General features: G+C 31.6%; 1 protein-coding gene across 1 annotated transcript; it reads left to right on the top strand.

The window, feature by feature from the left end:
* Positions 1-4734: 4734 nt before the first annotated feature.
* LOC134689706 (uncharacterized) lies at positions 4735-24902 on the top strand. The gene is made up of 10 exons (XM_063549672.1): positions 4735-4851; positions 12968-13109; positions 14712-14851; positions 15645-15792; positions 16034-16170; positions 17402-17537; positions 18286-18381; positions 19014-19150; positions 24124-24215; positions 24803-24902. The coding sequence occupies exons 2-10, from the start codon at positions 12968-12970 to the stop codon at positions 24900-24902; spliced, it is 1128 nt and encodes a 375-aa protein (XP_063405742.1). The 5' UTR covers positions 4735-4851.
* Positions 24903-25024: the final 122 nt, after the last annotated feature.

Here is a 25024-nt window from a genome sequence, read left to right as displayed (position 1 = left end):
GTTGGGTTCGCTAGAAAAGACATAGCCGCTAAATGTGCCAACTAGATGGAAGTTTTTGCTAGTTTAATAGAGAGAGGGGGGGTCAAGAATATTTTATATAAATAAAAGAAGGTGTGGTATGAGTGCCAATGAGACAATTCTCCATTTAAGTCCCCATTTATAAAAGTAAACCATTATATGTCAAAGTCAGGTCTTCAACAAGGAGCCTTGGCTTACACCGAACAGCAAGCTATAAAGGCCCAAAAATAACTAGTGTAAAACCGTTCAAACTAAAAAACCAACGGTTCAATCTAAATTAAAAACGAGAAACGAGAAGCACTTATGAACACATCAACAAAAGAAAACTACCGAACATCAGATTCATGACTTAGGAAATGGTGCAACATATTGCCGCGGGTTTAAACAATTTAACCAAACCCTTCATCCACATCTAACACAATAGTGTATCATCACAACATAAACAGACACACTATTAAATAGGTTTGATTTAAAAATTACCATCCCCTTCAAGGTAACAAATGATAAGTTCCTGTGTTTTTATCTCATGTTTGATTTACGTAAATTGTTTTGTTATAAACTCTGTCGTTGAATTGATTCATATTTGTCATGTCGGGACGAATATCCGACTATACGATATAGGTTCCACTTATTTTTTACAACTTTTTTTTTAAACTTGTCTCATCGAAAATCATGCAACATCTCTTTATTTTCATATTTGTAGATTCATTTATTACCGGCCTTAGTTCCATAATATTTGAGAAAAAAAGAAACCTACAATACAACAAAACATAAAAAAGAACATAAGGAAGCAGTGAATAAAACAAAAATATTCAAAAAAGTTCGTAAATGCATGAATATCAGTGTTCCTAAATACTAATTACCCCAATGGAAATACAATGTATGCAGTATGGAATAGGTTAACCTATTGATCTCAAATTGTGGTAAAATGCTTACAAGTCACTTTTTGATTGGAGTTTTTTCTTCCAGTTAGCATATCTCGTTCTTTACGTGAAGAGAATAGTTCAAACAAGACCAATGGAAGATGTATTATTTGCAATGTAAACTACAATACAATTTACCAACTATTAGAATTGTAAAACTTTATTTTTAGGGATACATTGATAATTTCTAAATCATCAAAACCTTGACCTCTCAAAAGAAGCGGATGTGCAGGATTTTGTACTTGTAAAAATATTGAACACATAGCTGGTAATTAACATTATGTTTAAATTAGAGTTATTTAACAATCAGATTAGTTTTTCATAATTTTCGTGCATCTTAAGTGTTTATTTAAGATTCACCTTCATTATGAACGCCCACAAATGGGAGTTGTAACTATATTTCTCAATGTACCAAAGATTGATTCAAGAACAGTAGGTTGTATATCATGTCAATACCTAAACAACGACTACAAAATTGATACAATCAGTAATAACAGTCCAGAATCAGTAATATCGACATATTGCTAGAACTGGAAAACAATTTTGTGGATTTGAAATTTCTTAATGTGTTTTTAAAGCACTTGTAGTTTTTGATTGTTCCATGTTATCATCCCTTCTTTAATTAAAAAAATGTATCAAATATTCTGAAATAATAACACTTTGTGCCCTGGACAAAGCATTGCACACATATTTTCCATTGGGCTCATGCAACATCGAATTTACTCTGCTAAAAAAGTTTGAAGACTTTTTGTCCTGGTAAGTGATTTCAACGTTGCTGTAGCTGTGTTGTTTGACACGAACACATTTATTTCCATCACAAGTAAACAGATGGAGTTTTTAAATACACTAATTAAGATACCCGTATCTAACATGTAAATTAAGATAGATTTTATGCCTATATTGAGCGCGAAACAAACTTTCTACGATTACCCCATTCTTTTTCATGTTTTCGTTGGTATGTGTTAACTATTTAGAAATAGTTAAGCAAGAGACACATACATGTAAAGCAATCTGAGATTTTGTTGAGGTAAATGCTATAACAATTGTCCGAAATGTTTTATGCAGTGTTTTGTTTGATTTTAGATGTTTTCCTTTTTTTTTAATAGTTTTTTTATAGTTTTTTCCATGTTTTCCCCAATGTTATAAGTTATAATGTCATTTTGATTATGTCAGACGCTTGATGTTTATTTCATATTATTACATGTCGTGCAAGTTGCTTGGAGAAAAATGTGTAATGCCACAACAGTAATTAGGTCGTTCCATTTTTCTGTGGAAAGACCTATTGTATTTGTTCTGATTATTAGGTCTTTCCACTTTTCTGTGGAAAGACCTATTGTTTATCTTCTGATCATTTTTTTTTCTTTTTTTCTTCCGCCTAATTTAGTTCTTACGATAAATATTTGTTTCGCAATATGTCGCTTAGATATTTTGTATATGATATCGGACAGTTTATGCACTTTTGAAATTTAACCTGCATAACGAAATACTTTTCTTTGTATTAGTTATCTCCCCAAACACTGTTTTCCTTGTGACCACTACTCCTTCGCAACCGTTAAAGATTACGACAAATTTATTTATGAAATTGCTGGTTATATTCTTCGCACTATTTGGCCTATTTTGACCGAAGCAATATGAACGCTTCATATGAGAGTTATTTCCCCTTATGCATTTGATATAAGTGATATGCATTTCTATCTTGTAAACCATAAGTGATGGAGACCTATGATCTGTTGATTTGAGGCTCTTGGTCCAAAAAAATGAAAATTAGGTCAAGGTCAAAGTTAAAGGTCATATTCTAATTTTTGAATTTGGCTTATTCTCACTTATTCCTTAAACCGTATAAGATATCAACAAATTATTTTTACTTAATTGTTAGTTGCGACATTTCGTTACACGTAAATTTTGATCGCAAGAGTATGTTGAACATAAAAGGAAGTTTTCTCCCCTTTTGTATTTAATAATACGCATATGGTGATATAACTCATTAACAAGATGTAATTAAGACCTATGGTCTTTTGATTTGAGGTCCTTGGTATGACCTTGAAATTGATCTCAAGGTCATAGCTTAATTTGATATTCTAGATTTTGACCTTTGCTTTTACCTCATATATATACATGATAAAGCCATGAGACTTTTGTAGGTACCAAACCATTTAAACTTGAAAAAAACAACCGGGAGTGACCGTGTGTAAACCGGAAGTAGCTATGTTTTGTACTTTATTAATATAAAAGTATATATAACCAGATATTTTTGGAATCAGTGTCAAGCAAATTTTCAAATATTATCGGAAGTAACATTTCAAACCGGAGGTAACAAATTATCGCCCTTATTTAAAAAATATTGTAAAGAAACCATATTTTTTTGGAATCAGCGTACAATAAGCTATCATTTTACAATTGAAATGACATTTTAAACTTAATTTTACAACTTTCATATTAAAATACCTTGTTTTTAGTGGAAAGACCGAACAATTGGTTTTTAATTATTTATTTTTTTTCCGCCGCAGCTTGAAATTTTTTTTTCGCAATATGTCGCTTCGATATTTTTTATATAGTATCGTACATTTTTTGCGGTTTTGAATTACCTGCTAAGACGACACATAATTTTCTTTAAAAGAGTTATCTCCCTATTCACTGTTTATCAGGTGAGTGCACTCCTTCGTAACAAAAAAGATATCGATATCTATATTGTTCGTTACATTCTCAGGATTTTTTGGCTAATTTGGGTCGAAGTGATTCGATGAAATTTTATAAGAGTTATCTACCTTTACGAAATAAATTTATCAGTTTATTTTTTTAACTCATAAACCTTTGACTGTATAACCCTTTTTATTTGAGATCCCTAGGTCCTAACTTAGAAAACAAGGTCAAGGTCAAAGGTCAAGGTCAAGTTCTTAATTTTTACTTTTTCATGTTTTTGCATTTTCTCCAACATTTTAAAGATATGTATAAAAGAACAAATGCAAAAGGATTGCTAGATGGTAATAAAGATATGTTACATTTGGTCTGATACCATCTTATGACATCTTACAGGAGTAAATGCCCTTGATATATCTGATTATCAGGTTATTTGAATACAACTTCAACTTGGTTCAATGTAAAGCCATTTGACCTTCAAAATAAGTCTAGGTGACATATGACCTTGATAAATTACAACCGGAAATGACATTGAGAAAACCAGAAGTAGCCATTTTTGCATTTGTCTTCATGTAAAAGTACTCGTAATCAATATATTTTGTAATTTCGATAAATAAACTTATCCCTCAAGACTAAAAATAACTTTCGATAAACCAGAAGTGGCCAATTATCTTACGTTGTACACATACAAGTATAGAGAAACTATATATTTTTGGAATCAGAGTAAAAAAAGCTATCATTTGAGACCAGAAGTAACATTTCATTAACAGGAAGTAGCACATTTTCTCCTATGGTTCACTTTAAAGCATATCAAAACTATTAGTTATAGCATCAGCTCGAGAAACTAGCTTCTTTTCAAAATTTCTTTGATGTGGGAAGACCTTCAATTGTTCTCTAAACAATTGGTTTTTAATTCTTAAGACCTTAAATGTGTTTGTTGCATTCAAACTTAACATAGATTAATGTATATCTGATACATGAAATGCATTTGTGACTCATTTACAAAAACCACAACCCATAGAAGTCGTGTAATCTTCCTTTAAATACTTATCATTTAAAAATACATAGAGCGATAATTCCTACATTTGTCCTTCGATAATCACATAAATTGAATGTTAACATTTAATTAAATACTTGTTAACATTCAACCGAATACAACTAAACGGTCCGGGTGCATTGTTTACTTTAATAAATGATTCGACAGACTTAATCATCAGATAATTTGATAGATTTAGAACTTTAGAACAGGATAAATAGAAAACTGCAAAACAAGGTAAGGTGAAACTCAATGAGATGATACTATTAATGTGTTCACTACATTGCTTAATTGGGTTTTGCAAAAACATTTCACTCAAAACATTTTGCATTTTAATAAAATTATAGTTGATATTTGTTTAACAAACCGTAATACAACTTTTGATATTTTACTTAACATGAAGAAATATTGTTTCGAAAAGTACATGTAGAAAGTGTACGTTTATATAATATGTTGAAACTTACTGTTAATCTAAGTCAATGTAGCATGAACACATACTGTGGTACTAACACCGTATAATCGTAATATTGCATATAGCTTCGAAAGTGTATCAATAGCATATGCTAGAAAGTAGTTCAAGTAAATATTGAGCGTTTATACAATTTTCTTAACATACTTATTGCAATCTAAGATTGAAATAAACAATGAATTTTCCCAAATGCGACAATGATTGCCTTGTTCGAGAAACAGAATTTAGAAAGTTGATTTTTTTAACGAAAACTTGCTAGAATAAAAAATAAGTTATTAAGTCAGTATTTTTGGGTACAAAATATAGGTTCCAATTGCCTTTCTTAGCGTAATTTATACTTATCTCCCATGCCTATCAATTTTGCACTTAAAAATACGTGTTTTATCCTTGCATTTAAAAGACACCTCAGTTCCGATATGGATAAGGAAAATAATTCAATTGGCCTTAGGAATAATGCAGAATGCACAATGTCTCTAATAACAAAAAATAAGGGGCGCATATATCAACCAATAAGAATTAGCTATACTCTTTTTTTCTGAATACCGTGTTAATGCTCATAAAATGACTGCGCCCATAATATATAATGGTTTTATTGTAACCTTAAGGACCACAATATTGACAATAAGTCATATATTCTAATGCGATTTGGATGTAACAATTTTTTTCATTGGCTAAAAGTTGCCGTCAAATCCACAGTTGACCAGGCGTAACTAAGGAGGGACCTGCCATTTTGAATTGATGAATCAACAAATGTTCGATTACTACTATATAATCGAAAATAAAACAACACCTACTGTATTTTTATCCGAATCTGAAGCGTACAAGTAACGTCAAAACCTCCAGTTTGTAAGTTTTCATTTGTATGACGTCACGTTTAGCCATGACGTCTTTGTGCCAATATCATTCAGGAAGATTCGCGGATTTTTTTTTAAATGACAAATTCAGACATTTTTTCAAGTTTTATCGTATTTTTTCTTTTTGTAATGCATTAGAATCGGAATAACAGTACTGTTGTTGAAGAGTTGCCACCGTCAATTTTGATTTGACGGTCGCAAATCTCCGTTTTACTCTACGCGTCGCCAGTAAAACTGCATTTGCGACCGTCAAATCTACAATTGACGGTGGCAACTCTTCAACTACAGTACTGTTATTCCTTAATTTGAAAAGTTTTCGCGAAACATATGGAATATTTAATTGAATATATTAATGATGTAAATCTTTCTGGACATATTTTGTATTGACAAAGCACATAAAGCAAAACAAAATACAATTATACAGAGACTTACCATAGTATAATACACAATGGCAGGATGTATAAGTACCGGCCACGTGGAATTGATATAACCAAACATAGACTGACCAGTACAAAAAATAATTTACAGACAAAGAAAAATTAAAGAAAACTTAAACACGTTATTAAGATGGCAAACAACGTCGTTACCTAGAATCAATACTTAAAGATCATCGTATCATTTGTGAAGTTGATACGGAATATTTATTAACAAGGTCTTGGTCTTCGACATACCCCTGGTTCATCAACTTTCTGCTCAGACACTGGTGACAAAGTCTGAGTAGCAGCTACAAGCTTTTTAAAACCGAATAACTTGAGAAATGAATATCCCATATACAGGTGAAGTTGGTATATTGCTCCAGTAAAACTTATAAACCGGACGGTTATGTAAATAAAAAAAGAGGACCGGTTTGTACAGTGGGCCGGTTAATTAAGGTTTTGACCGGAAGTTAAAGACTTGTGACGTCAGATATTGTGTATATAAAAGTTCTGCCGGATTGTATATTGTAAGATTATATATCAAATTCCGTAATAACTACGCATGATCGATGTTTTGAATGTTCGTATTCTTTGGTTTTCGAAACTTTAGAAAGTGGCGGTTCCTCGAATTCCAAAATAAATATTTTTAACCTTTTATTTAAATATCCTCGTATGTAAAATCTACATCGAAAGCACCAGTCTCCGACTTGTCACTTTGACTTTCACGTGAGTTCATTGTTTTTTGTTATACTCTGCATGGGGCATGTATGTACGGCTGTATTCATTCAAGACTTATATTAAACTACACTTTATTACAAGCTACACATCATGATATTATATTACAACAGTAAACATTACTATACAGATAACACGTGTAAAGCAGTTAAGAGTCTGTGTGTGGTCAGAGTACCGTGAGAACTGTTGGATTATATTAATCATGTTTATAGACATGATGATAGATATGACAGTTTTCATTTGCATTAAAATCCTCGTCTTGTTTGAATTGTTACATGACATTTTCGTTATACTTCCATCATTCATTTCCCACGTTGGTATCGCAATAAATAAAATTATCAAACGAAATGTCATTATGATCGAACATTGTATCACAGTACACGATACCCATGATATGTCGTCATCCGGGTCTTCTTAGTTATCAAGGTCATTGAATTCAGGGTTCACATCAAAGAGGCCTCCATTTCAAAAACACGATATTGATAATTTCTTACTCGGCGATTTGAAAACAAAATATCAAACTAACAACTTTAGTTCTATCCGATATATATTCGGCGCTTATTAGTTTATAGTGATGGAAACTTTTAAAGTGTTTCATAATACAGCACACTTCTGTAGTTATCGAACTGAATTTATAAAGAAAAATAGAAAATTAGGAAGGCAAAACTTTGGTTTTTTTTCCATAAAAATCCCAAAGCTTGAACTTTAACAACCGTAAATGTTTTATGTATATATAAACAAAAAATGTGGTCTGCTATCCAATGAGACAACTCTGTTAGAATGTATATTACACATTGCATTATATTCATTTTCCCCTGAACTAGGGTACTCATAAAACAAATCATTAAAAATGTTACATCTTTTCTTTTGTTTTTTTTTTGTTGTTGCTGCCTTTGTAAAAACGAAATTGGAAGCAAGAACAAAATATTGACAATTCTTTACAGTTAACGCTTTTAATATGAAAACATGCCTATATATTTGTATATAACAATTCTCAACAGTTGAGTGTTTAAACTACGTTTAGGGTAACATGAAAACTATAATTGTTTTTTTTATCATAAGAACTAACTTAATACAATTGTTTTATGTATTATACAACTTTATAACAATAGAAAAATTATAACAAAAGATTTTATATAAAGACGATGACTTTTCAGGCTAATAAAGATCCAATAACAAAAGAGCAACAGAGGTTTAATGATAACCATTGTTTTATTGTATTTGACTTTAAGTTTTGATATTGCTGGTACTAGAGGAATTTTACGTGTCTCTACTATTCGGGTGTCAAATAAACTTTATCCCTATGACATAACATGTCAATTTCGAACAAAGACGTTTTATTGTTAAAAATATACGTGCACCGAACAAAATACATTTGCCTACAAAGTTAAAGTTATTAGGCATGACATTTTATTAATACATTAATATAATTGATTAGTTCATTGAACTACAAAAGAAAATATCCATTGTTTAAATATATATATATCACATTAGCAGTATTCTAGACACTGATAAGGTCATTCGCATTGTGTTTTAATTACAAAATAGATATTATCGGTCTCAAAGAAAAAAAACATTTTAAACTATATGGGATTAAGTTGTACCATTCACTGCATAATTTAATTCACATGAATATTCATTATACGAAATAAATGAACAAATAACTTCACCTGAAAAGACACTGCTGCTGCTGGACTTTCAATTTGAAATCAGTGTTGGCCGACACACTAGGGGACCAGAAAAATGTCGGATTAAGCAGGGTGTCGGAATAGTCAGGTTTTCTCTGCATAGATAAGCAATATTTTGGAACCATGAAAATGTGCCGGTTAAAGCAGAATGTTGGAGTTCTCAGGGTGTCGGATTAGGTAGGTTACCCTGTAATAAGGTCTTTCAACCTTTTCGGTTGAAAGACCTATTGGTTTTGTTCTTATTGTATTTTTTTTTTCTTCCGCCTAATTTTTTTCTTGAGTAATATTAATGTTTCAAAAGATGTCTCTTACATATTTTGAATATGAAATCAAATAGTTTGTACGCAAAAAATGAAAGATACACAGGCAATTTCACGTGTTCATCAATATAAACAGGGCACGTGAAATTCACATCAAACGAGCTTACACCTGAAACTCATGTGAATTTATAATTAGCGGAATTTGATGAGACTGTTATTAAAGTGAGAGGGTTAGCGCTAAAGAACCAGGTTTAATCCACCATTTTCTACATTTGAAAATGCCTGTACCAAGTCAGGAATATGACAGTTCTTGTCAATTCGTTTTTGATGCATTTTGTTTTTTGATTTTGCCATGTGATTATGGACTTTCCAAGTTGATTTTCCTCTGAGTTCTTTATTTTTGTGATTTTACTTTTTACATAAGAATGAAACATTTCATGATTTTAATAAAATTTGAAAATTAAGATGTTATTTGAGTAACTTTATTTTAAAAATACGTGAACTGCATGTAAAAAATAAATTATGTCATTTTCACGTGAAATTCACATGAGTATACCTCAGATTCACATGTAACTTACATGAACTAATTTTATTTTCAATGTAAATTAATTGAACTTCACGAGAAATTGATGTGAGTGAAATTTGTCCGTTTATAGACAATGATTTCATGATATCACTAGGAATATCAACTTAAAAAGATAGATAAAGGATTAGGATGTTATCACGGGTGATAGTATAAATGAGATTCTCTAAGACTGTTTCAATTTAATATAAAAAAAATCATATTCTAAATTGTAACAAACAATCAGAGACTACTTGCTTTTGGACAAAAAAGTTGTTACATCATAACTGATCGATACAGACAAACTATTGAACCCCGGGCTAGAAAACATTGCACGATATTATGTAAGAACCATACCATAATGTATTTCCAATAAATAAAAAAACTTTAACTCCAAAATGATTATTCTGTCTACTATAATACATTAATACTACTTCAAATACTGGTACCACTATAAAAAGACTGAATTAATATTCCTTTTTAAATGCTTAAAAGGAAATATTAACCGTTTTCCCCTAAATATGGTCAAGTTTGAAACAAAGTACCTAGTGAAATGTGCCTCTTGATTGTCAGGGGGAAAACAAAATAAAAAACCACGAGTATAAACTGAGCTCTCGTTTATTGACATGATTGACGGGCAATACATTCGATATGAAAATTAATTAAGTTTGTGGTCATGCTTATACTTTTATTGTGTTTAACAAATAACTCTAGACTTCACAAAAATACAAAGCACATAAGTAATGGTAGACGACAAGAATACAACACGATCGTAGCACAATAACTTCAACATTTGAAAATCTATAGTCAGTCTTTCCAGGAAATATTTATTTTAACTTATTTTGTTTTGATTGATTTAATATAATCCAACTTCAGGCAATTGGCATACAAATGAGGGGTTTAACTAGGTATTAAACCAGGTTTAATCCAATTGTTACATTCAGAAATGCCTTTACTTATTAAGGAATATGATAATTGTTATTCATTCGTTTGACGTGTTTGCGTTTTTAATGATGCCATTTGAAAATGGACTTTCCGTTATTAATTTTCCTTGGGGTTCAATATTGTTGCAATTTTAACTTTCTACCATCGTTTTAAAGGCCTGCTCTTAAACTATTTTCCCTATTTTCCCCGATGAACAAGTGAAAATGTGACTGTATAATTGTATATATTCAGAAGAAAATAAAGCACACTGCAGAAGAACAATTTATTTTCAATTTATAGCACTTGAATATGAGATAAACCACTATGAACAAAAATAACAGGGGAGATATGAGGATATAAAATTTCCAATATTATATGGTGTCTAAGTGAATGTTTGGTAAAACTAAGGATTTTCTTATCCCATGCTTAGATTACCTTAGCCTTATTTGGCACAACTTTTTGTGATTTGGATCCTCAATGCTCTTCAACTTTGTACTTGTTTGGTTTTATAAATATTTTGATATGAGCGTCACTGATAATCGTTGTGTAGCCGAAACGCGCGTCTAGCGTACTAAATTATAATCCTGGTACCTTTGATAACTATTTACACCACTGGGGTCGATGCCACTGCTGCTGGAAGTTTCCTCCCCGAAGGTATCACCAGTTCAGTAGTCAATATTCGGTGTTGACATGAATATCAATAATGTGGTCATTTATAAATTTCCTGTTTACAAAACTTTGATTTTTTTGTAAAACTAACGATTTTCTTATCCCAGGCATAGTATACATCAGCCGTATTTGGCACAACTTTTTGAAATTTTGGATTCAAAATGCTCTTCAACTTTGTACTTGTTTGGTTTTATAAATATTTTGATATGCTCGTCACTGATAATCCTTGTGTAGACGAAACGCGCGGCTGGCGTACTAACTTATAATCCTGGTACCTTTAACTATTAGTGACCAAATAAAATATATATTGGGTCAGTGAAGTCAATAGTAGTTTAAAGAGAAGCTCGACCCCCCCCCTTCCCCCCATGAAATTTACTGACCCCATATGTATCGTATTTGGTTACTAGCAAACCGTGTAACGAACTTGTATTACCGACTCACTTCAGATGTGGTATTTAGACAAGAAGCCGACCAAAGTGATTAAGACTTCAATATTTAGTATTTAAAACCTACTTCCATTTGTCTGAACAAATGCCAACAATACAGTAGTTGTCGTTTGTTTATGTAATATATACGTGTTTCTCGTTACTCGTTTTTTATATATATTAGACCGTTGGTTTTCCAGTTTTGGGGCCCTTTATAGCTTGTTGTTCAGTGTGAGACAAGGCTCCGTGTTGAAGGCCATACATTGACCTATAATGTGTTTTTTTATTTAAATTGTTTGTTGGATGGAGAGCTGTCTCATTGGCACTCACACCACATCTTCTTATATCTAATAACAACTTGTTAGCTTTTATGATTTTATTTCAATCGTTCATCATTAATTTCTCCGTTCGTTCGAAACGTTTAAGATTTCCTTTTTTTATTTTTTAACTCCTTACTAAACCGAAATGGAAACTTACCCAATATGGTAACTAATTCCATATGTTTTATGACACACTATATCAAATATAAATAGTCACCACGTGTAGTCTTTTAACCAGTCACATCCCCATAAATATATACATGATATAGGAGATAAGAGAAATCATAGTATGAGCAATATGATACCTATATAAGGTACATAGGTTCCACTTAACGTTCATCAGACAGGGTTCACATGACCTCGTACTCATTTTATAGATCAGTGTTCTATGGTGAAGTAACATGATTAGGTCCGTTTCTCAGATACAATAAACAGTGGTACAAGTAAATATGACGTATACTATATATAAAGTCTGTCAAGTGTATATGTCTGTCTGACAGGAATGGATTTCTTTACTATTTTGACAGGAGTGCACTGGTGAGTCTTATGTGGACGAAACCCGCGTCTGGCGTATTAATGTATAAGCCTAGTACCTTTAATAACTATTAGCATGGCGTAATGTTCTATTGTATTGTTAATTTGTGCATTTCTCTATTTCTCTATTTTGCCATTTATTTGTATTGTAGTCATGTCATTTGATGTAGTCATTTTAGCGTTATATTTAACATTGCCATGAAAGCGGGAGCTTCGTTTTCTTTTTTATCTTCGTTCATTGCCCAATGTTACGTTTATGGGATACTTGTAGTAAAACCTTTTTTTTTAAGACTTCTAATATAAAATCAATGGTTAAAACAGCAGGTGAGATATTCCCGTTTGTGCACTCTTGTTTCTTTATATCACTATTCCCATTTTTTGTCACACTGCTTAAGATATTTTTAGATCCGCTTCTGAAATACTGTTTGGCTTAATTTATTTCAAGTCCTTTTTCAATTGATATTATATTGTAACGTTATATTTTGTGCATTTGATAGATGGGTAACTATTATTCCAAGAGTATGAAAGATCCTTTGATGTCAGAAAAATGTCGGAGTGCAAGAGAAAAAATAAAGGTCTCACGTGAGAAATTCTTGTTGGCTTTGAACGAAGAATGTGATGAAAGCGCTGATGATATAGGTGAGTTTTATGTGTGATACAAGATGTTTAAAAGTCAAAATAAAATATACTACTATACTCGTGTTACATATAGATTCTGCCACTGCATCGAGTGTGATACGATAGTTATCCCCTCGATACAGTAAAACATTACAGCTAGCAAGATAGGCTTACAATGCACTGAAAAATTAAAGTTCATATGTATGTATGTATGTATGTATGTATGTATGTATGTATGTATGTATGTATGTATGTATGTATGTATGTATGTATGTATGTATGTATGTATGTATGTATGTATGTATGTATGTATGTATGTATGTATGTATGTATGTATGTATGTATGTATGTATGTATGTATGTATGTATGTATGTATGTATGTATGTATGTATGTATGTATGTATGTATGTATGTATGTAGGTAGGTAGGTAGGTTAAATCTATGACAAACAAAAGATTTGCGATCACTCACTTAATTGAGCTGATTTAACGTAAGGCAACACGATATGTGTTAATGATTACAATGATAAATCACAAGGAGCTATCACTTGTATGATACGCAATCTTAAATGAGATAACTTACATTCCCACAGAGCAAAGCCAAAGCATGTTTTGATCTATAAGACTAAAGGGGTATTTGTTGAAGTCTCTAATGACGTCCTGACACAATCCAACAGGCGTACTAGAGGACAGCATTACGTTTAGGCATATATGTACAATTAAAGACTATAATAAAATTAGCAGTAGTATACCGCTGTTCAAAATTCATAAATCGATTGCGAGGAAACAAATCTGGGTTACATATTAAAATCGAGTGGAACACATCCACTTTTAGAGGAAAACAACGGAACAACAGAAACACTTTAGCGCAACACCAATACATAGAAACGAAATATTAGATAACAACTGCCATCGTAAGTATGATAAGTCTTTTTCCCAAGCACTATTGCAGCTTGCTATGATCTGCCGGAGACAATTTGCATGTCACCATTCCTAGAATCTTTCAAATGCGGTATCTTCACCTTAACATTTTGGTGATCCTGTCTGTCTACCCCTTATGTATTTAAGCCCCAATACATATGAATATGTTTAACATTAAGCTTCAACTAATGTTATCTTAGTTATTGTCGGACAATGGCAAATATTTAATTTTATATTATAATGTTTGACCTCCTTTTTCATGAACATAGCGTCAAGGTTCCGGGATATATACCACAATCCGGCACCGGAATAGTTTCCGTTATCGGAAAGAGAAGAACTACTTAGCGACACATCAATTAATACAAATTTTAAAATCTTTGTTTAAATTATATGATTGCTCAAAGGGGGACATTCTGGGACAAGCACGCTACCATGAGATGTTTCGACAAAAGGAAACGCTTTTCACATTGCTTACTAACCATGTTTCTTTATTTGTTTGTATTATTTCATTTTATATTAAACCAGTTTAATTTTAACACGGGTTTTAATACAATATTTTAGCCACTTTATTAAACTTTATTTGTCGTTAATACTACAACTTTTTTGTTTTAGTTTCGGAATTTGTATTTAATGAATGAAGATGTCTAACGTAATTTTTTTTCCGATTATACAATGAATAATTTCAAAAGTTTTGTATTTTAGATGAGGATTACAAGTCATTCCCGCATCATGATGACGCAGATTGTAGCGAGATTGATCCATCACAATATAATTTTCCTTTTGAAAATCTGGTACTAGAAGGAGGAGGAGTCAAGGGTATTGTTTACGGTGGACTTGGAAGGGTACGGTTATTCGTAGATTTAAAATACGATAAATAATGCATTTACTCTTGGTCACAATAAATATTTTAGTGCCACATTTATACATTTTGACTTAATAGATTTGTTTGTTGTGCCTACACATTGTCAAACTGAGAGTTTAAGCTATACAACAGGGTTGCATCCAACATTTTCTACATTAGAAACTGGCTGTTTACGTCAAAAAAATGGAAGTAGTTTTCCATTCGTCTGAGCTTTTGATTTTGTGATTTGATAAGTCACATTCCATTTTGAATTTTACTTGGATACCTGTTATTTTATTTTAAGTTTTGAATATTTGCTCCATTATAAATTGGCGGGATTGAACTTGATTTTTAACCAGTTTAATTGAGGTCTGGAGCTGACATGCCAGTTAATGCTGAGTCCTTTGTTTATGTATGTATCATTGTCATTTTGCTTATTGTTTTGTTACCTAATCTGTCATCCGACTCGGACTTCTTTAAAACTGTAACTGTGCATATCAATGTTTGTTTGTTTATTCTACATTGACTAGATGTATAAGGAAGGATTGACTGAAATAGAACACATTTTTGTTTAGGTGTCAGCTGACGCCCGCCGCCGGGTGCTGAATTTCCTCGCAGCCAATATTTTCTGTACTGGGTGGTATTTTGAGAAGACAGGAGTTGATGATAGAGGTGGTCTGTTTTGTTGTACAATGGTTTTATGAGACGATATTTGCAGATGTATAAACTTGAAAGTTAAAGACAATTTAATTAGGGAGTCAATTTGTACTATTGTCAATGTTTGATATTTTTAGGTGCTTGAAGAACATGGAATTTTAAAACAGATTCGCAGATTTGCTGGCGCCAGCGCAGGGTCGATCTGTGTTGCATTGTACGCTGTCGGATTCAATTCATATGATGTTGAGAAAATCATGAGGATTAACCTAGAACCAATCATTTGTGGTAAGTGTAAAGCTAACATTAAAGATTTGGTTTTAAAAAAATCAAATCTATTAGTAAAAATACGAATCATATTAAGAATTTTAGAAAAAAAACTAAAATATAAGATGACGTTACATAATAGATCATAAAAGACTTTGAATCATGCAGAAGAATTTTTCATTGAACTGTATTTTAACGTGATGAAATTGTGTGTATTTAATATAGCATTTATAGAGACATATCATTTTGGTTTTTTTTATAGATGCGCCCTATGGTTTCTTTAGTATGATCCCAAACATTATGTCAAAATATGGCTGGCATCCAGGAGCCAAACTTATAGATTTTTTGGGGAAAATTTTCTCAATGCGGACAGGTGACCCAGATATAACATTCGCTGAGGTATAGTAAATACTATGTGTTAGTATTTTTTTTATAAATAAGAGATAATAGAAAAATGCAAAACTTGTGTTTTCTAATATCAAAACAAAATCAATTATAAAGATTTTAATCAATCGAGGACTAGATACAATTTATACTAGTCTGATGGTATCTTATACCCCCAAACTAATTAGTTACTCTCCAGGGGCACCTGAGATCAATCCCACTTTTTGGTGGCGTTCGTGTTGCTTAGTCTGTATAGTTCTAAATGCTGATTTTTATGCATTATGTCTTGTCTGTTTCTTTGTTAGCCATGGCGGTGTCCGTTTATTTTCGATCTATAAGTTTGTCTGTCCCTTTGGTATCTTTCAACCCTCTTTTAATGGTGAACAAAACTACTTCCATACTTTCCCAACAATGACGCTGCGCGCATTTGCTACTGGTACAATCAGTGTATATAGAATATATCCTGGCAGTTCGATGTTAAATATGTTCATGATGTTTGACCAAGTCATAGAATTACCGTTACACGTCTAGGTGACATGCAGGGAACTAGTCAGAGGGTTTCCGAGTAGAAGTCTCGGGTTTGTACAGTAGTGGACATGTGAGTTGCTCGGATGGATGTTACGCAGCCCGAAAAAAAGGAAAGGGGGAAGAGTGTTGTAGACCTGGAGATATAAAAAGTTAGTCTAACTAGTTAGGAAGATCTTTGTTGGATCAATTGGTTAAATCGCTGCCTTAATATCGAGATTTGAGGGATCGAATCCCGCCGGTACCATCCATGGATTTTCACAACAATGTTAGATATATAAAATTGTTATGCGAAAATAATAGCAGTAGATCACATCGCTCCTAAGACATTAAGATATGTGAATTCCTAAGTTCATTGTGTTTTTTACAAGGATGTGTTCAGACAAAACATTGAAATGAATAATACATATATATATATATCTATATATAAACATCTCTAAAGATATAATATTTCTTCGGAGCTCAGTGTTTTTGAGATTTTACTTTTTTGAATGCTTACAGAATTTCGTTTAAACATTCATAAGTCTTTTAATTACGTTTCCCTCGCTCGCTGGTATATACTATATGGTAAATCAAATAATGAGTAAAAAACTTTTAATGTATCCAACTATTTCGAAATTGACTTTTTTTTTTTATCTTTTTTATATAAATATAAATTTAACTCCAGACTCCAAATACTTAAGGGTGTACTAAAAATTGGTTATGTGTTTTTTTGTTGTAGGTATATAAGAGATTTGGTAATGAATTGTGTATCATTATTACAAACGTCAATACTATGTCAGAAGAATATTGTCATGTAAAAACAACACCAGATATGCCTGTTCGATTGGCAGTGCGCATGTCAATGTCTATTCCAGGTAAGATTTTAAAGAAAAAAAAATAAAGAAAACACATGTGTTTATCATATTAATTGTATTAAGATAATATTTCTGAAATGTATATATATAGTTTTTTTTTTCTGAGTGGGAAATCATTTCGTAACGATATTTATCTCACAGGCGCACCACCAAACGGTGTTTTTAAGATTTTGCTATATACACGGATCATAATTCCAGGGTTGACACTACTAAATTAAATCATTGTCAAATTTTCCCCTATTTTAGTATTTTAATCAGTAAGACTTTCTAAGATAATAATACGAATACTTAAAAACTGGACGTAAAATATAGGTACAGTTTAAAATTTATTAGCGGGCATGACTTCAAACAGCGAATCAAATAATTCAACTTTATGTATAACTTATATATGTCAATGCTGTTGATAAAAATATATACTCCATTTCAGGACCTTTTGATTTAAAAATATTTAATATTACCATGCAATAATTGACAAGTTCCAGGTCGACAGGTTCACACAGAAAGAGTTTGAAAGCAGAGACGACCTATCGGCATGACTTTATCAGATGCTATACCCATACTAAAATAAGGCTTACGCATAGTTATATACCTTAACATATTTAATTCAGTCACGGACCCGCGATATCACGGGTGTGTTCTTGTGTTATTTAAAATTAGGTACTTTTTCGGTAAATTTTATCTGATATTGTCAAAAACAGATATTTTTGATTAATTTATTCTGTCAACTGTCAACTTTGATTTGTTTCAGGTTTGTTTCAAAGTGTACAAAGTAAAATGTATAGCAACACAAATACATACGTAGATGGTGGACTTATTTGTAACTATCCTATCCATTGTTTTGATGGTAAATGAAAAATTTAAATAACAAAAATACATAACTCCAAAGTAAATTAATGAAAAAAAGTCATTTATAAATGAAAAAAAAAAGCCGAAACACATCTAACGAACACAAACAACTGTAATATTTCTTACTTGGTTCAGGCATTTTCTTAAAATGTAGAAAATGTTATTTTAACCTTGTTTTATAGCTACCTTAACCTCTCAGTTGTAAGATAGTCGCAACAATGTGAGAGCAAATGTGTCTTTTATTGATCATTTTGAAACTAATCTTCTATGCTGAAAACAATATTTTTAAAGTAAGTTTTATTTTCAATACCTTTTAAATAATTTTTGAACTGAAGTTTTAACACTTATCATAGTCTCAATATTTTGTTCGCCATTTGTTTTCAAATGACGGCAATGCTGTTTGATACAGTAGAAAGTTATATTCAATGAGGATAAAACATTACGAAAGGATTTTTTATTTAATCATGATACTTCCTGAATATAATACAAAGGAATATATCAAAGTAAAGGTGTACATTGTACAGTAAAATATTCTCAATTTCCGGACTAATCATTCATCGTGGCTATCAAAAAAAAGAAACAAATTTACTGAATATCAATTGGGATCATTGTTATGTCTTTTTTTTCTAGGATGGTGGCTTTCGATGGATCCAAAAGATAGTTTCTTAAAAAAAATTCAGCCAATCCGTGATATAGCATCTCTGATGGATAGAAAAAACAGGTTTCAAAATGGAACAGAATCCAAAAAAACTCTTGGAAGTATTATTGTAAGTGATTTCGACTGCAAACTGGTATTATAAAAAGACAAAAATCTGGCCATCTAAGACAAAACAGCAAGCCAGAGAAAATTTAAAAAAAAGAAGAATAACAAATCAACAATAGGCTCTAAATAGGTTTTGATCCACAACGTTAACTGTTAAGATGTGTGATGAGTAACAGGCACACATAATACTGTTAAAATTGAGAAAGGAAATAGGGAACATTTCAAAACGACAACAACAAAATAGGCTCTAAATAAGTTTTGATTCACAACCTTGCGTTAACTGTTAACATGTGTGATGAGGAAATAGGGAACGTGTCAAAGCGACAACAACTCGATCATGGAGCAAACAACAGCTCAAGCCCACAAATGGGTCTTCAATGTAGCGAGAATCACCCCCCCCCCCCAGGAGTCCTTCATCAGCTAGCCCTTAAAATATGTATACGAGTACAGTGATAATAGACGTCATTCTAAACTCCGAATTATACACAAGAAACTAAAATTAAAAATCATACAAGACTAACAAAGGCCAGAGGCTCCTGATTTGGGACAGGCGAAAAATTGCGGTGGGGTAAACCAACGAAAATAAATAAAATAACTATAATACATAAATGACAACAGACTACTAGCAGTTAACTGACATGCCAGTACTATACCATCATAACATATATAATGTCGATGGTTTAATCTTACAGAATAAGTAACAGGATATTACTTCTAAGGTTTGGCCTACGAACATTAAGGATTTAGATTTTTTTCTAAATTTGCACATTATTATTTGAAATTCGTTAAATCAATAAAAGTCAACGAATTTCATATCATTGTTTAATCTATAACATCTCAATAACGTCATAATACTTATCAATTTTATGAAAACAGGAAACTGTAAAGTGTAATGTCTTAAAGAAAACAACGTACTTAGGCAAGAAAAAAAAAAAATAATTTAAGAGAATCTTACGTTAACCTATTGAAAATCTCATCAAATATAAAGTTTTTTGGGGAGTGTTCACATGCTCTTTCACTCTGATTTACATGTATACCTAAAAGTTGAAGTGAAACAAGGAGATCAAAATATACAAAATGTTTTATGGCTTGATGGCATGGTAGCTGCTTAACTGTGAAATTTGTTTTCATTTCCTGAACATCTTGTACCTTAGTGTAGTTAGGAAAACTATAAGAATATGTATAGATACGTTTCAATTTGCATTAATAGTTAAAACAACAGTAGGTACATGTTACTAATCTAACTCCTTACAGAATGTGTCAGTTAAAAATAAAATAATGTAAAATATTATTGTCTTGGATAAATCAACACCATGGAATATAGAAATAACCCTGGAGAAAAAAGGTAAAGAAAATTGAACAACAATCCCTTGAAAACAAACATTAGTTTACTTTTGAACACAGGAAGAGTGCGCATGTTTCTGCTATATTATTGACATAAGTTGTTCATAACACTTTTTGGTGTTCACGTTCTCGTTGCTTAGTCTTTTGTTTTCTATGTTGTGTCGTGTGCTATTATTTGTCTGTTTGTCTTTTTCTTTTTAAGCCATGACGTTGTCAGTTTATTTTCATTTTTGACTGTCCCTTTGGTATCTTTCGCCCCTCTGTTGTAATAATCCGATGGTAGGACGCAGTCAGTCATGTTATAATCGTACGAAAAAAGTACGATAACTATTAACTATCTTTAGCCGTTTGTGACTTAGATATTTCGAGACGGGCATTGCCAAGAACAATATGATGAACTCCGCGAATTAAAAAAAAATGACATGAACTAAATATAAACGTTAACAGTCTAGTTGTCTGCGTGGTCTGGGTAAAAATGCGTAGATATATGTGTCATGATACATGTTCCACAGAAGCGTGGGTTCATATGTGCTGACGAAAGGTCACCCATTTTTTTTACCTCACATCTTTTTTTCGGTTATGAGGCTTACAAAGACAGTACTGAAACAATGGTAAAATTGAATTGGTCATTTTACAACTTCTATGGATACTATCATGATTAGCGTAACTGTCACGGAATGTTTGGGTCAATGATGACTAAATATAAATAGGAAAATGTACCAATGAGACGACTATCTATCCAAGTCACAATTTGTAAACCATAAACTATTATACCAAACAGCAAGCTAAAAAGGGCCGCAAATGACTATTTAAAACATTTCAAAAAGGAAAACCAACGGTCTCATATATATAAGATAACAAAAAACGAGAAACACTTATTAACAAAGCGTCACAAAATTCCATACAAACAACGGTACATTGCAGGCTCATCTACATGTTCGACTAAAGAATTGTCCATTAGATTGACAAAAACTATGCCCGCAGTGAGAGAGGGTCTTCAGAAATACTGTGAAATTGTTTACTCGCGTATTGGTATTAACCATATGTGGATTCTAAAGAACTCCAGAAAACTTCTGGATACTTCTAAATCTCGATCTTGTTCTGGGATTATTTCTATCAAAACTTTGATTTTATCCCTGTATACCATCATGCCCCATGTTAATTTGATAAAATAGATAAAAGTACCAGGATTATAATTTTATACGCCAGACGCGCGTTTCGTCTACATAAGACTCATCAGTGACGCTCAGATCAAAATAGTTAAAAAGCCAAACAAATACAAAGTTGAAGAGCATTGAGGACCCAAAATTCCAAAAAAGTTTTGCCAAATACGGCTAAGGTAATCTACTCCTGGGGTAAGAAAATCCTTAGTTTTTCGAAAAAAACGTCTAAAAGAAATGATGCACAATGCTATTTTAACACAAAAATAATAGCATACACTTTAAATTTATAATTTTTGGATATCATACGGCATATTTTGTTAAAAGTGAACAAAAAGGTTAAGCATGTTTCACAGAGGAACAAGTGTTCAGGTAGACTTTTTCAGATCAATGTCAGCTGTTGGTAGAATTTTTGTTGCTCAGTTGTTTAGTTTTCATGCATTATATCGTTGGCTAATTTTGTTATGATTTTTTTCATGAATTTGTCGCCGATATGACGTGATGTTCCCTGTTTTAACTCCACCCTTTTTGTGTATGATAACCGTGGTCACTGCTCACCAGGCCTGGGGTCGTTAAATTGCAATGTAATGCATAACTTTACAATTACTTTGTTATTCTTCCATTACAATACAATTACATTTTTATCTCAAATGTAATGCATTACATTACAATTACTTTGCCAGTGAAGTGCATTACATTACACTTCCATTTTCAATCTAAAAACTAAAAACATTTTTTTTTAATTTCTAGCACTTCTCTGTGTTTTCTCTAAAAAATAAATAAAGTATCATATAATTTTGTTTCTAACATTGATTAATATTTAGAGATCGTAAAGGGATTTTCAAGGGATATAATAAATGTGTCATTAAAGAATTATCTTGTTAAATGGCTTAGGGCTCTGTGAAGACAAATATAAGTTGAGAAGATTTGATTGCAATAAAAACTTTTTGATGTTAATTAGGTGAAATAACAACACAGACAGGACCCAAACTACAGTTTGTTGTAAAAATGTTGATTGACCTATTCAATCTAGATCTTTCATTGAAATACATGTAAAGTGTGTATCGATTTACAAAAAAAAAATGGCCATTCATCTACATGTGTTCGTAGATAGTAGATGTTTTTGTGTCCTGTTAAATTGTTATACGATGATGACTGATGTACCCATATTTTGACTATTTTATTAATTGTTACTGTTTATTTAACGCATCATGTAAATGTAGCGGAATTTGATGAGACTGTTATTTAATTGAGAGGGTTAGCGCTATACATGTAGAACCAGGTTTAATCCACCATTTTCTACATTTGAAAATGCCTGTACCAAGTCAGGAATATGACAGTTCTTGTCCATTCGTTTTTTATGCGTTTTGTTTTTTGATTTTGCCATGTGATTATGGACTTTCCAAATTGATTTTCCTCTGAGTTCAGTATTTTTGTTATTCTACTTTTTTCTACACAGTTTTGTTTAATATTTTTTTAGAAGATGTTTCATGGACCACCAAGTACCAAATTATTCCAAGTATCATTTTATACAAATATCAGAAACCAAGATCAGGACTAGATAATTTTCATCATCCCCCCTTTTTTTGCCATTTAAATCAAAATCATATTTCATACATTAATTTGTGTTTTAAAGTTTGATGCAATTTTCAAACTTCCAGATATCAACGCTGGACAGTGTCTGCATTTTGCCTTAAATGTTCCATCAGTGACTGCTGGTAAATGAAATTGGTCTAGTATTTTATTTTTCATGTGTCTTTGCAAAATCTCATTCAACAATGACAATAAAATGCAAATTAAGAATACAATTCTTACTAACAACAGTTCACTTTTTTATTGGATAAAGTTTAATTGGCCTAAGGGATTTACTTAAGGATCCTTGAAGAAAAGTTTTAGGGGCAAACTATCTATAATGATTTAATACAGTAAAAAACTGTGACAATAATTTTATTCAATACTTTCTTTTGTTTTTGTAAATATTTCATTTTTATTTTGCTATATTCTTCAATTTTTATGTATCTAACCTTTTTGTAATGAAAAGTAATGTACAGTAATGGAGGCTTTACATTGATTTTTAACTAAAGTAATCATAACATTATAAAATTATGTAATTGTAATGCAGAAAATGTGTATTACAAATTACTTTGCATGACATCAACAATGTAATTTTACAATGCATTACAATTACAAATTACCATGACCCCAGGTCTGCTGCTTACTGAATGACCGTAAGATGTAGGGATTGAAGACGCAGTGAAATATATGAAGTTTTCAATGTAACCCTAATAAAAAGTCAAACAAACTATTTCTTCAATTTGATTAAATTTCATCGCAGTGCTTATTTGAAAATTAACTGATGAAAAGGTATCAGATCTTGAGATTTTTTTTATATGATAAGTAACACACTGATGTATATTTGCTAAGTGAGAAAACGTACATTACTATGAGCCTCTAGATAAAGGTTTTTTTTCAGTTTTCTTTTGACGAGCCAGAATATCATAAGGATTTGATAATGAATAAATCTGGCGTTCCAATGGAAAAGTTACCAAACACGAAATTAGCAAGGTAAAGTAAATCATTTGTACATAATGTTAAGAACACTGCAGAAGTTTACCAGTATAAAATAAGAAGCACCATTAAACATATAATATTCTTTTCTAACGATACATAAAATTAATGACTTGACTCTAATTTATTTTTAACAAGATATAAGAAGATGTGGTACGTGTGTCAATGAGCCAACTCTCCATCCAAGTCACAATTTATTATAGGAAACGATAATAGGTCAAAGTACGGTATTCAACACGGAGCTTTGGCTGACACCGAACAGCAAACTATAGAGGGTCCCAAAAATGTGAGAAACGAGAAACGAGAAACGAAAAACAATTGTGAACCACATCAACAAATGACAATTACTGACCATGTATGCCAAACTTTTATATATGTATAACGAAATGAACATTTTTTTATGTCCTTTTTGTCATTTAAATCTTCAATTAATTCAAATCGTAAACATCAATGTCGTTTAAAAATTCGGCTAAGGACGTTTCTGATGACGGTAAATTGAGAAGCTTCTGCCTACACCTAAAAGTGTAAAATTTGAAGACCTTGAAATGACATTGAGATATTGGTAGGATCCTTGTTCCTTGTAGACATTGGGCAAAAACTGAACAAGGACAGAGTAAGATAAACAAGGTATATAAAGACGTATGTGAAGCTGCGAAGGAGTTCATCAATGTAAGTTTTCATTAAAATCTGATTGTTTATACGGAAACTTAAGTATTATAAGTATAAGCAGGTGTCATTTAAAAATGGAAAGGAAAGCAAAGAAAAAAGTAAAATTAATTATTAGGATATAATACTTAAATAACATT

The sequence above is a fragment of the Mytilus trossulus genome, chromosome 11 (assembly GCF_036588685.1).
Source record: "Mytilus trossulus isolate FHL-02 chromosome 11, PNRI_Mtr1.1.1.hap1, whole genome shotgun sequence".
NCBI lineage: Eukaryota > Metazoa > Mollusca > Bivalvia > Mytilida > Mytilidae > Mytilus > Mytilus trossulus.
Note: the sequence above shows the minus strand (reverse complement) of the source record. Positions and strands in the feature narration are given on the sequence as shown.

Excerpts from the sequence above, each read along its gene's own strand:
- LOC134689706 (XM_063549672.1), top strand. The coding sequence starts at position 12,968 with ATGGGTAACTATTATTCCAAGAGTATGAAAGATCCTTTGATGTCAGAA. Across the intron at positions 16,171-17,401 it reads CAGATATAACATTCGCTGAG|GTATATAAGAGATTTGGTAA; the intron begins GTATAGTAAATA and ends TTTTTGTTGTAG. Across the intron at positions 24,216-24,802 it reads CCAAACACGAAATTAGCAAG|ACATTGGGCAAAAACTGAAC; the intron begins GTAAAGTAAATC and ends TGTTCCTTGTAG.